At 36.3% G+C, this 12937-nt stretch overlaps 1 protein-coding gene across 1 annotated transcript; it reads right to left on the bottom strand.

Moving 5' to 3' along the window:
* Positions 1-2677: 2677 nt before the first annotated feature.
* Positions 2678-12704, bottom strand: LOC146771967 (uncharacterized). The gene is made up of 2 exons (XM_085640281.1): positions 12595-12704; positions 2678-10071 (listed from the first exon to the last, which is right to left on the bottom strand). Exon 2 carries the CDS (start codon positions 10026-10028, stop codon positions 3564-3566), a length of 6465 nt encoding a protein of 2154 aa, XP_085496407.1. The 5' UTR covers positions 10029-10071; positions 12595-12704; the 3' UTR covers positions 2678-3563.
* Positions 12705-12937: the final 233 nt, after the last annotated feature.

Consider the following 12937-nt stretch of genomic DNA (forward strand, 5'->3'; position numbering starts at 1 on the left):
AACAACCTCTTCAGTAATTCTAAGATCCACATACACATCCACTCATTCACCAACAGTCCTATACAGTCACTCATACATGTACTCACTCATCATATGTACTCATACATCTATACATCCTGTTACACAATGCCACTCATCCATAGAGTTACTCACACACATAGTCACTCATGCTAATAAAGAATCAAACATACATTTACTTGCATATACAGTTATACACACACCACCACACTTACTTCTACGGAAACTTACACATACTTAGTCTTTTAAACAATCACTTATAGAAACACATACTTATTCATACAGGAACTCTTTCAATCTCTCACTTTCACATATACTCACATATATACACCAATAGTCACATATACTAGTTTAAAACGTATGTAGTTACTCCTGAAGACACTATTGAGACAGTCATTCACTCACTAACACACCCATACACACACTCATCCACCCATACAGTCCTGCACACATGCTGTGTTCAACACATACAAACAGTGAGTCACTCATTCATGCACCGATGCACTACGTAATACCCCCCACCGAACCATGCAGACACTCAGACTGATACTCAAAAAAACAACTAATAACCTAAATAGGCACCCATGTAGCTACTCACCAACCCATGCAGCCACTTATACACAAAGTGAGAGACTGATACAGATATTTACATATTTAAACATTATTCACTAAGCCATGTATTCACTATGATACACTTAATCAGTCAGTTACACAATCAATTTTTCAAAAACAAATCATCCATTTAGACACTTATATACCCATTTATTCTTCCATCGACCATGAGATATACATATATAAAACATATTTAATTTTCAGAATAACACACATTCACTAGATGATGTCATCAGTGATGTCATCAGTGATGTCATTTGAGATGTCATCAGTGATGTCATGAGTGATGTCACTGACCATGTCATGAGTGATGTAATATGTGACGTCATCAGCAGTGCATTGCGGGCGCGCGAGTTATAGTTAGCTGAACTAACTATAACGGGGCAATTTCATTGGTTTTTTACGAGTAAAATGTCCAGCTAACTATAACATGTGTGAAACCTATGGTTTTTTCACTGAATTTCTAAGGTTTTTTAAATGCTAATTCCTAACTATAACGTGTGTGAAACCTATGGTTTTTTCAGTGAATTTCTAAGGTTTTTTAAATGCTAATTCCTAACTATAACGTGTGTGAAACCCATGGTTTTTTCATTGAATTTGCAAGGTTTTTTAAATGCTAATTCCTAACTATAACGTGTGTGAAACCCATGGTTTTTTCAGTGAATTTGCAAGGTTTTTTAAATGCTATTTTTTTTTTATATTCTTCATTTTTTTCAAACATATTTTTATTTTAATTTTCTTATCTTTTATAAAGACTATGCTTTAATTTTTAAAATCCTTAAATATTTTTTTTATATATATTTTTTAAAATAAACATGTAAAATTTATTTCCAGATTTTTTTTTTTTTTTTTTTATAGTACGCGTACCGTAAGCTCACGGTAAGCGTACGGTTTACGCAACGTCCGTAATCTATCTACGCTGCTTGCGTATAGTTACGCACTTTGCGTAGCCGCGCGTACTGCGCGTGGGACGCGTGCGCGCTTACGCAACACGCGCACGTTACGCGGAAGTGCCGGGAAATGACTGTTATGCGCATGTGCGCAAGCGCGTGTCTTTTTTACGCGCACGCGTACTTTTTGCCGTAAGCGCACCGTAAGCGTACCGTAAGCGTACGGTAGGTCATGTGATCTTGAAACACAACTTTTGATTGGTTGAAACTACTTTCAGTTCTAGAACTCTCCTACACCACACCCATTCCCCTCATTTCTGCTTGTGATCCCTTGGGAGAAGGAGCTGGTTTGTCTTTGGGATACGATGGCAGAACAGCAGAGCTCTTCTGAGAGTGAGGCTAGCACCAGCAGCACTGTCTTGAGGCAGAGAGCGAGGAAAGTAAAACCTTCTTATGTTTGGGATTATTTTACTTTTCCAGAAGGCCAGCAAAAGGTGAATGCACCCTTAGTTACTTGCAAGCTGTGTCAGCGTGTACTTTCTAGAGGTAATCCTGACAGGAAGTATTCCTTTGGGAATCACACCATGATGAGGCACCTCAAGGATGTACACAAAAGGACACATGCTCAACTTTTTGGAGGTAACTCTTCAGAAAGACGAGCCAGTACATCCACAGCAGCTCAGCCTGGACCATCACCTGCAGAGCTTACTCCTTCTTCTGCAGCTCAGGTGAGCCCTTCATCTGTGGGGGGAGAATCTCCTTTTGCTGGCCCTCTGGAAATGAACCCTCGATTTCGGAAGGTTGATATTCATTGCACATTTTGTAAAGCTCTAATTTGTTATAGGGAGACCAGTGTTTCCCTAGTGAATAACAAAATAGATCAGCACATTTGTAGCTTTGAATGATTTTCCCATGGTTCCTTTCCTCTGTCCCTGCATGAACACAACGGTTCTTTTAAGAGCCAACCTTATCTTTCATCTTTTTTTTACATTTTTTTTAAAAAACTTTTTTTTTTTACCGTACGCGTACGGTAAGCGTACCTTTTTTTTTATTTTTTAAAAAAAACACTAAAAATCATTTTTCACATTACAAGGTCCTTGAAAGACTACAATTATTACTATTGACTTACCATACTCACTGAAAAAAATATTTATTCATTTGTTTTTTTAAAAAATAGTTTTTAAAATGGTTGTAGTTTACGAAAATTTTCTATATCGATCTGAAAAAAAAGAAAAAAGTATTAATATTTTTAAAACATTTTATAATACAGTACACATATTTACATTTTTTCCCAAAAAATATTTTTGCCTTATTTTTGCTGTTTTCAGAATATATTGCATTTCACTATAAATTGTGAAAGCAATTGCATTCATCATTTTACAGCGGGCAAAAAAAAATAACAATCTCAAAGATTGTATTAAAAAAGCCCAGAATCTCTTCTCACTTAAACTTATCATTACAGAAATGCATATTATTCTTAAAAAATGTCATCTAAAAACAATACTTTTTTCTTTAAAATACCGTCTGATATTTTTGTTTCAGAAGTACATTCACAATAATATATCTCAAATAACTCCAAAATACATCTGATTTTATTTCCTTTAGGCCAAATAGTATTTTTTATTCTTTCCCTGGAATAAATTTCCAAGGGAAAACCATTAAAATTCTAAAGTTTAATCTGTCCAGATCTCACCGATTCTCTGTAACATTTTGGTTCACGAAAATTTTTCGAATAATTTATTTAGTCCACAATAGAATTGCTTACTTTTCCACATGGCCAAATAGTAATTTTTGAAATTATTTTTGAAAAAATTTCCAGTGGCAGTCCAATAACATTCCAAAATTTAAAATGTGCAGAAGTTACCGATAATCTCTAAATTATTGGTTTTTCAAAATTGCATTAAAAATTTAAAAAGTCCACATTACAATTGGTTATCTTTCCTTTAGGCCAAATGATAATTTTAAAAATCTTTTTTCTACAAAATTGCAATGGTAATCCTGTAAAATGGTAAAATTATTTTGTCCAGATCTTGCCAAGTCTCTCTAAAATTTAGGTTTCAGGAAGATTAGATAGGAATTTGCTAAATCAAAAGGCAAACGTTGTTTGAAAATCAATTGGGAATCATTACACAGTGTCCATCCTTTTTCACATTTTAGATAAACTGTGTAATGTCCAGAAGTAACAGTAGGTCCATCATGGAAAATTATTGCAACAGTTACAAAAGTTTTTCCTGAAATTGATAATTGCTGTCCTGTAAACTTCTTTATTAAAGTATCCAATTTTGATCCATCAGCTCTACATCGTTGCATCATTAAAATTACATACTGTCCGTATTCCCTTAAAATTAATGTTGATAACATGTCAGAATTACACTCACCACATTTCATGCTATGATTAGCATCTTTAACTAAGTTTGCAAAAGTGACTGTTTTACTCTCTGGCAATGTCAAATAAATAAACCTTTCATTATCAACAATAGAACCACTTATATTATAACAATTATCACAACTATGTTCCCATTTATAAGAGAGACCAAAAAAAATGTCAATGGGAACTCCTTCTTCTTCCACTACCTGAAGAAAATACATCAAAAATTCGTGAGCATCTTGCTGTTCATTTTGAGAAAACTGTGTTCGTCCTGAACATACATCTAAAAGTTTTCTAATATCAGTAGCACTTTCTATTTGAGTTTTATCTTTACTCAGCTTTTGAAAAAGGAGACTGAGCTCTGAACAGAATCTTTTTCCCTGATTTATTATTATCTGCTCTTGCAAACTTTCCAGATAAAAAGCAACATTCAGCACTACATTTGCGTAGCAGTTGACACCAGAGCTATTTTCAAAATGACATCCTACAACCTGTTCTTCATTTTCCTTATTCTTTTTGCTTGCAATTACATCACTCCTCTTTTTTTTCCTCTTCTCTACATCTTCATTACAGATATTCTCATTTCTCCTTTTACGAGAAACTACACGTTTCTCCAACACAGGATACTGACCTAAATGAGGAGCATAGCTTCTTCTTAATCTATTATACTCCTTTACACAGTTTGTATCAGCACTAACTTTTGAGTCATCGAAGTCTATCATGAATAAACCTGATAATGTTTTGACTCGTGACAAAGCAACATATGCCATACCTTCTTTGAACACACTAGATCCAATGTTCACAAATGCACAATCTACAGTCAATCCTTGAGACTTGTGAATAGTTACAGCATATGCTAGAGAAAACGGAAACTGCTTCCTACGTACATATAAGTCTTTCACAAGCATGAAACGAACTGAACAACGACAAATGTCTTTAACTTCCTCTATCTGATCAAATTTTATTTTTAACCATTCAATTCCATCTTTTTTCTGATAATTAATAAAACCCACAACTCTTCCCATCGCTCCATTTACTAAGCCTTTTTCAACATCCAAATTTCTCCTTAAAAACACTCTACAGTTCATGCAAACATATAGATTTTTTTCTAATCCTGCTGTTTTGGAGATGTTCTTCTCTAGTGAGTCCAATTTATTTTTCAGTTTGCCTGTTACTGTGACAGTAATTCTTCCATCCTCAATTTTGTCCACTGCTTCCAATTTCATGATCTCTTCCTTTTCCAATTTCAAAAGCTCCTCATTGAATATTGAGCATTCACGTAGAGTTGGCATTAAGCAGATGACACTTTTGTTTTCTGCAATGTTCTTGTATATCTTCTCTGCAACTATTTCTTCCTTTGGAAATAAATTATGTAGCAGCCGAGTCTGTAATGCTTTTTTGCCAGCTTCTGTGAGTAGTCCAATCCTGATATCTTTCAGAATACTTCCATATTCTTCATCGTTTGCTTGCCTCATATTAGTTGTAAGTTCCTTGTACTCAAAGAAGGACCAAATATTTGTATTACCGATGCTTCCCAATGACTTCTTCGTGTCTTCATGTGTCACAGTATTAAACACTGGTTGTCCTTTAACCGGAGTAAGTTGCAAAAGATCCCCAAAAACGATGACGTGTTTTCCACCAAATAACACGTCATAGTCTGTCTTCAAAATTTGCTGCATTCTTAAATGCACAAAGGCAAGCATTAAGTTTGATACCATGCTCACCTCATCAATAATGAGAACTTGCATCTTCTTCAATACTCTTGAAACTTCCAAGCATGCTTCTCCAGTTAGCTTGTTGAATTGTATTTTGTTCTCATGCTCCACTGGTAACATTAGCAAACGATGTAAGGTGATTCCTTTTATGTTATATGCTGCTAACCCAGTTGGAGCAGTAACCACACAAGACAAAGTAGAATCTGTTTTTTGCTTTAGGTAGCTTCTGATGACTTTAATTAGGAAACTTTTTCCAGTGCCAGCTTGTCCGCTTACATACATCCTGATTGGATGAAATGATGTGCATGAGCACTCTTTTTTTTCATGTAGAAATCCGTGTTCAATTTTGTTTTTGATCTCTTCATAAATTTGTTGCTGCTCTTGATTCAGTTGTCTTTCCAAATTTTCTAAGTCTATAAATTCTTCTTGAGCTTGATTCATAGCCGTTTCCACTTCATTCATGGCTATTGATGCTTCATTTTCAACGATTGGTTGTCCTAGGGGATCTTGACTGTATGTTCCTGAACTTTGGCTGTCCTGAGAACTGTCTCTAGCAATTTCTGCTGCAATTGTAGTTTCCTGTTCAATTTCTTCATTTAACATTTGCAGATAAGTTGAGAATGTACTGCATTGTATGCTGTCTTTGCAAGCATTAAAAGAATCTTCATAGCTCTGGAATTCTCCCAGTAGTTCATCCTCTGAACGCCATGGTTTAAACAACTGTAAAAGAGCCAAGTAGTAAAATTCTTTCTTGTCGGTAGTGTCGCAACTCAGCTTCCGGTGATTTATCAAACTTCCTTTGGTTTGCTTCACCAAACATCCTTCTTCACCAACGACTTTATATTTTCCATTATTGATGTCTTCTGCAGCTTTCCGTGAATAAATGTAGTTCTGCAGCACTTCATAGAGACACATGTTCTCCAGATGATGACTTCTCTTGGGATAATATGTGTCCAACATGTTTGTTTTCAATATATCTGTACTTTCAGGTTCGAACTGTGCCAAATATTCAATTTCTCCAACAGATTTCAGTACCCGATTTCTCATTGCTGCAAGGCCTAAACTTGCCCAAATTATTCTTCTTGACTTCGAGTAGAGACTTGCAGAAGATAATCTATCTGAACATTCGTAGGATCCAATTTCTCGATGCGATAACATCTTCAAACTGAAACTGTACAGCTTCTTACTGACAGTCTTCTCGTGAGAAATCTCTTCCCACATTTCCTTCAATTCTGTTTTTTCTGATTTCGTAATGTAAGACGTTACATATCGAGCAACAGCAATGGAATTGTCAGCAACATACTGTATATCCATGTTAGCGTTCCACATGGATAAAATGACTGGGTTGTAGTCATTTATATTTTTTGATTCTTCTTTTCTTTTAAGGTTGTAGGTATTCTTAGGTGATTTTCTTGTGATAGTATGTCTCACAGCTGACATAAAACTGTTGACTCTTCCATTTGTAAGAACAGGTCTAGGAAATCCAAATCGACATTTAGTGTAGTATTTTTCTTTGCTCTTGTATTTCCGTCGACAGTATTTTCCACACCGATGACTTTGGAAACGTAGAACTTGCTCCTTTAACTTGTACTCTTCTGTGCTTTTAGGTATAGCACATGTTGCATATTCTTCAATGTAAGATAACACTGCTTCATCAGTATCTGTTCCAAACTTTGGGGCATCCTTGATCCACAGCAGCATATGAATATGAGGAGCACCTCTTGCCTGGTACTCTTTTCTCCAAAAGAAATCCACTACTTCTCCAAGGGGTGGATTTTTTTTATTGCAGATGAAGGACATCATAGCCTCAAATCTATGATTGAAATATCTGCAAACATTAACCGGATCCAATGAGCACAGTTCTCCTGCTGTCTTGTATTCGATGTTTTCAATGTTTGAATTGGCCTCTCGTAGAAAATCCAGTAAATCATCCCAAGCGTACTCGGCGCAGCTTAGGGTAAGGAACCATGTTGGTGTTCCTAAATTGCGTAACATGCATTTTAGTTCACCATGGCGTCGGTACCAATATTCATTTGTCCCACGCTGACAAGCCATCAGATTGATCAGTTGTGTTTCCAAATGATCATCTCGGTGCTGCACTTTCTCCATAAAATCCTTAGCAGACACATTTTGTAAATGTACTCCACTTTTTAAAATGTGATTTACTGCATAAGACAGTGCAGACAAGTCGCTTTCAAATAAAAGATGGAACAAATAAGGGATACTTTGTCGAAATCTGGGATCTTCAGCATATAGTCTTGTAGTCCGATACTCAGAAGCTGGAATCTGTTCCGGACGTTCATCGTATCGTCCTCCTTTTCCTTTAGGAAACAGCTGGGGAAAACATCGAGCTTCCAAGCTCTCCTCCCATACACTCACGGGATTTCCTTTTGCTTTCTTCATCTGAAAGAGATCAATATTGTCTCCCATAACTTCTTTCGAATGGAGAGGATGTATGCTAAAATGTTCATAAATTTCTTCTTCCTTTGACTTGTCCACTTTTTCAATTTGTCCACTTGGTGTTTCTGTATCTCCTTGTAAATCTTCTTCTTCTTCTTCTTCTACTATATAAATTGATTCATACCATTTGTTATTTTTTTTCAAATACAAATTTGCTCTTTGTACTTTCCGCACATCTACCAGCTCCTGCCAAATCTTCTTATTCTTTGTAGGTACACCATTAACCAGAATAATTAATGGTTCAGTTTCCAAAGTATCCGCATCAATAGTTTCCATATTTTTTTTCAAATCCAAGGGCAAATACACCACTCTACCTTTTAAACCTCTCACTAAATCTGAAGGAGGTAATTTACCAGTTTTGGGCTCCATACGTACTATGGTCTGGAACGGATGAACACATTGAATGAGTATAGACTCATATGTATTTAATTCAGAAAGTTCAGCAGGAATAGCATCCAATTCTAAATTATTATGTACAGCTCTGGTCGGCATTCTATTTTCCTCTAACTTGTTGTAGCAGTATTTACAAATACGCTGATCTTCACCCAATTCAAAACAATTTTCAAGAAATATATATGTTGCAAAATCCATCCACTTATAATTATCTTCATTTTCACTCTTTCTGTAGAGATCAACATTCCTAGTTTGTTTTCTATAATGAGTTCTGCGGCAACAAATACAAGTAACATTTGGTCTTTCATTAGAGACTATTGCAAATTTTGTTATGTGATCATTAAATGTCTTACTTACACAAGGTTCTACATTCTCTTCCACTTCTGCCTCATTTACTGTGTCCTTCTCTGCACTGTTTTGTTCAGGACCAAAGTAACAAAACTGAATTTCATCAACAACCTTCTCTACATCTGATACCGTTCCTCGGAACAGAGCCCTATTCAATTCATTTAACTTTATTGCTGGACTTTTGGCAAAATACAACCGTCTCACAAACTTTCTCATTTCAGTATGATGAACAGCCAGCATCCTAAAATGATGGAAAACACTATTGCACACTTTTCTAGATAGACAAGCAAGAGAATGACCCTGCAAACCAGTATTCTCTCTCACTCTGCATGGATCCAGACTTTGAAGCACCTTAATCTTTTGTTTTACACTTTTTTTACTATATTCTCTTAGAAACTCTCGAAATCTGTCAATAGATTCCTGACGCACAGTGCAAATACTACTACAATTCCAAGTGTACACTGGGGCTTTAGGACGTCTCCCCATTGCCTCATCTGCCATCACTTGTACCTCATCTCTTGGAACCATTATCTCCTTCTCCATTATGCAACCATTTTTTACTTCGTATGAACGACCTCTGGTGTCAACTGCATGCAGCAAACTATTACTTTGAAAATAGCTCTCTTCATTAAAAAAAGGTTCACTACTTGAGCTATGCATCCACTTTCCTAAAAACACTTTACAAAAATTTGTTCTGTTCACTACTCTTTTGCTTTTGCTTTGTGATTTCAGTACATTAACCATTTTATCTAATGTACGCATCCTATTCAAAATTAATATGAATAGTTTCCTTTTTAATTCTAATGCCTTTGCTGCAATGGCTTCAATTTCTTTTTTTCTCTTATAATATTTAGCCTTTTGCTTATATTTCTTTATATCCTTTATCAAATTGGACATAACTCTTCTCTGAAACATTTTTCTACGTATCTCTTTAAATGCTGTTTTTCTGTTTATGTTAAACTTTTCAATTGCAGAAGGTATATTTGCATTAACTAAATCCTCAATTTTTTGCTGTTCTGTAGGTTTTGTTACATTTTTCCGAGAACAGACATTTTGTACATTTTTGTTTGTTTTCAATATTTTGTTTAGGAATTGTCTTTTTTGCTTACCAGAAGATTTTTTCTTTTTCCCAACATCAGCATCTTCTACTAACTTTGGTCCTCCAGTTGTCCTCAAATATAGTTTTTTTTTTAGCGTTTTTTGAACTCGAGATTTTGTAGGCATCTTAAATTTTGTTCACTGTTCTTCAGCAATACCTGCAAAAAAACTAAAAAAAAAATTCTTTATTGAATTTAAATATATTACTACATTTCTTTTCACAATAGTCACAAAACGAAATTTCTTTGCCAATTTGAATGCACACAAACTCCTCTTTTTTTTTGGGCAAGTGAAAATCTGTATAACAAACTGTCACATTATGAAACCAAGCTGTTTTTTTTTCAGACCACCACCGTGTGTATTCTCTGTGACTGCCTACACTCCAGCAGGGGCAACCAGCCTTAGTGATGCTGAATGTATTTGCATTACAGACTTAAACCTGAAAACCCCACTCGCTTCTAATTACTGTGCATGACTATACATGGCAAGCACATGGGTGTGTGCTAAACCTCTGCTTCTTCCCCCAAAAATTCGCTCCTCTTTTCCATCTACTGCAACTGTGAAATCACCAGAGCAAGACGCAATACATTTCTGCCTATAATTCTTCTATGCACACAGAGTCATGTTTTCACATTAGTGCCAAAACGAAATTTCTTTGCCAATTTGAAAGCACACTTACTGCTCTTTTTTTTTCGGGGCCAAGTGAAAATCTCTTTTTACACTTTGAAATCACTTTTACAGACTGACACATTCTGAAACCTTTTTTTTAAAATTTATTTAAATGCACATGTCCAAGCTGTTTTTTTTTCAGACCACCACCGTGTGTATTCTCTGTGACTGCCTACACTCCAGCAGGGGCAACCAGCCTTAGTGATGCTGAATGTATTTGCATTACAGACTTAAACCTGAAAACCCCACTCGCTTCTAATTACTGTGCATGACTATACATGGCAAGCACATGGGTGTGTGCTAAACCTCTGCTTCTTCCCCCAAAAATTCGCTCCTCTTTTCCATCTACTGCAACTGTGAAATCACCAGAGCAAGACGCAATACATTTCTGCCTATAATTCTTCTATGCACACAGAGTCATGTTTTCACATTAGTGCCAAAACGAAATTTCTTTGCCAATTTGAAAGCACACTTACTGCTCTTTTTTTTTCGGGGGCAAGTGTATATCTCTTTTTTCAATTTGAAATCACTTTTACAGACTGACACATTCTGAAACCTTTTTTTTTAATTTATTTAAATGCACATGTCCAAGCAGTTTTTTTTTCAGACCACCACCGTGTGCATTCTCTGTGACTGCCTACACTCCAGCAGGGGCAACCAGCCTTAGTGATGCTGAATGTATTTGCATTACAGACTTAAACCTGAAAACCCCACTCGCTTCTAATTACTGTGCATGACTATACATGGCAAGCACATGGGTGTGTGCTAAACCTCTGCTTCTTCCCCCAAAAATTCGCTCCTCTTTTCCATCTACTGCAACTGTGAAATCACCAGAGCAAGACGCAATACATTTCTGCCTATAATTCTTCTATGCACACAGAGTCATGTTTTCACATTAGTGCCAAAACGAAATTTCTTTGCCAATTTGAAAGCACACTTACTGCTCTTTTTTTTTCGGGGCCAAGTGAAAATCTCTTTTTACACTTTGAAATCACTTTTACAGACTGACACATTCTGAAACCTTTTTTTTTAAATTTATTTAAATGCACATGTCCAAGCAGTTTTTTTTTCAGACCACCACCGTGTGTATTCTCTGTGACTGCCTACACTCCAGCAGGGGCAACCAGCCTTAGTGATGCTGAATGTATTTGCATTACAGACTTAAACCTGAAAACCCCACTCGCTTCTAATTACTGTGCATGACTATACATGGCAAGCACATGGGTGTGTGCTAAACCTCTGCTTCTTCCCCCAAAAATTCGCTCCTCTTTTCCATCTACTGCAACTGTGAAATCACCAGAGCAAGACGCAATACATTTCTGCCTATAATTCTTCTATGCACACAGAGTCATGTTTTCACATTAGTGCCAAAACGAAATTTCTTTGCCAATTTGAAAGCACACTTACTGCTCTTTTTTTTTCGGGGCCAAGTGAAAATCTCTTTTTACACTTTGAAATCACTTTTACAGACTGACACATTCTGAAACCTTTTTTTTTAAATTTATTTAAATGCACATGTCCAAGCTGTTTTTTTTTCAGACCACCACCGTGTGTATTCTCTGTGACTGCCTACACTCCAGCAGGGGCAACCAGCCTTAGTGATGCTGAATGTATTTGCATTACAGACTTAAACCTGAAAACCCCACTCGCTTCTAATTACTGTGCATGACTATACATGGCAAGCACATGGGTGTGTGCTAAACCTCTGCTTCTTCCCCCAAAAATTCGCTCCTCTTTTCCATCTACTGCAACTGTGAAATCACCAGAGCAAGACGCAATACATTTCTGCCTATAATTCTTCTATGCACACACAGTCATGTTTTCACATTAGTGCCAAAACGAAATTTCTTTGCCAATTTGAAAGCACACTTACTGCTCTTTTTTTTTCGGGCCAAGTGAAAATCTCTTTTACAGACTGACACATTATGAATCCACCATGTGTAACTACAACAAAAACAATTCCCATTTCTATTATTCATTTCTTAAGTTACCACATACATCCCCTCTCAAACTGTAAACTCACCTTTAAAATTAGTTAGTTGTGAAAGAAATGTGTCACTCAAACAGCAGATTATCAGAGCCAGGATCTCTGTTCTGTACACCTCTCTCCTCTCAGCAGAACCAGATAATGGCAAACTTTCCCTCTATTTTTCCACACATATACATGTAAGTTTCAAATCTCAGTGCTTCCCCCTTTTTTTCAAATGTAATGACACATTTCTATTGGTTGAAAACCAACCCTTTTCCAAAAGTACCCTGCCCCCAACTTGACTTCTGCCTAGTACCCTTCCCCCAACTTGACTTCTGCCTGCTACCATAGCAACAGCTCATGGAACACTGCTGTGTGCAGTTAGGTCAGAAGTTCG

This window comes from Triturus cristatus, unplaced genomic scaffold (assembly GCF_964204655.1).
Source record: "Triturus cristatus unplaced genomic scaffold, aTriCri1.1 SCAFFOLD_118, whole genome shotgun sequence".
Classification (NCBI taxonomy): Eukaryota; Metazoa; Chordata; class Amphibia; order Caudata; family Salamandridae; genus Triturus; species Triturus cristatus.

Bases quoted from the DNA above. Each gene is read 5' to 3' on its own strand.
- LOC146771967 (XM_085640281.1), bottom strand. From the start codon at position 10,028: ATGCCTACAAAATCTCGAGTTCAAAAAACGCTAAAAAAAAAACTATAT.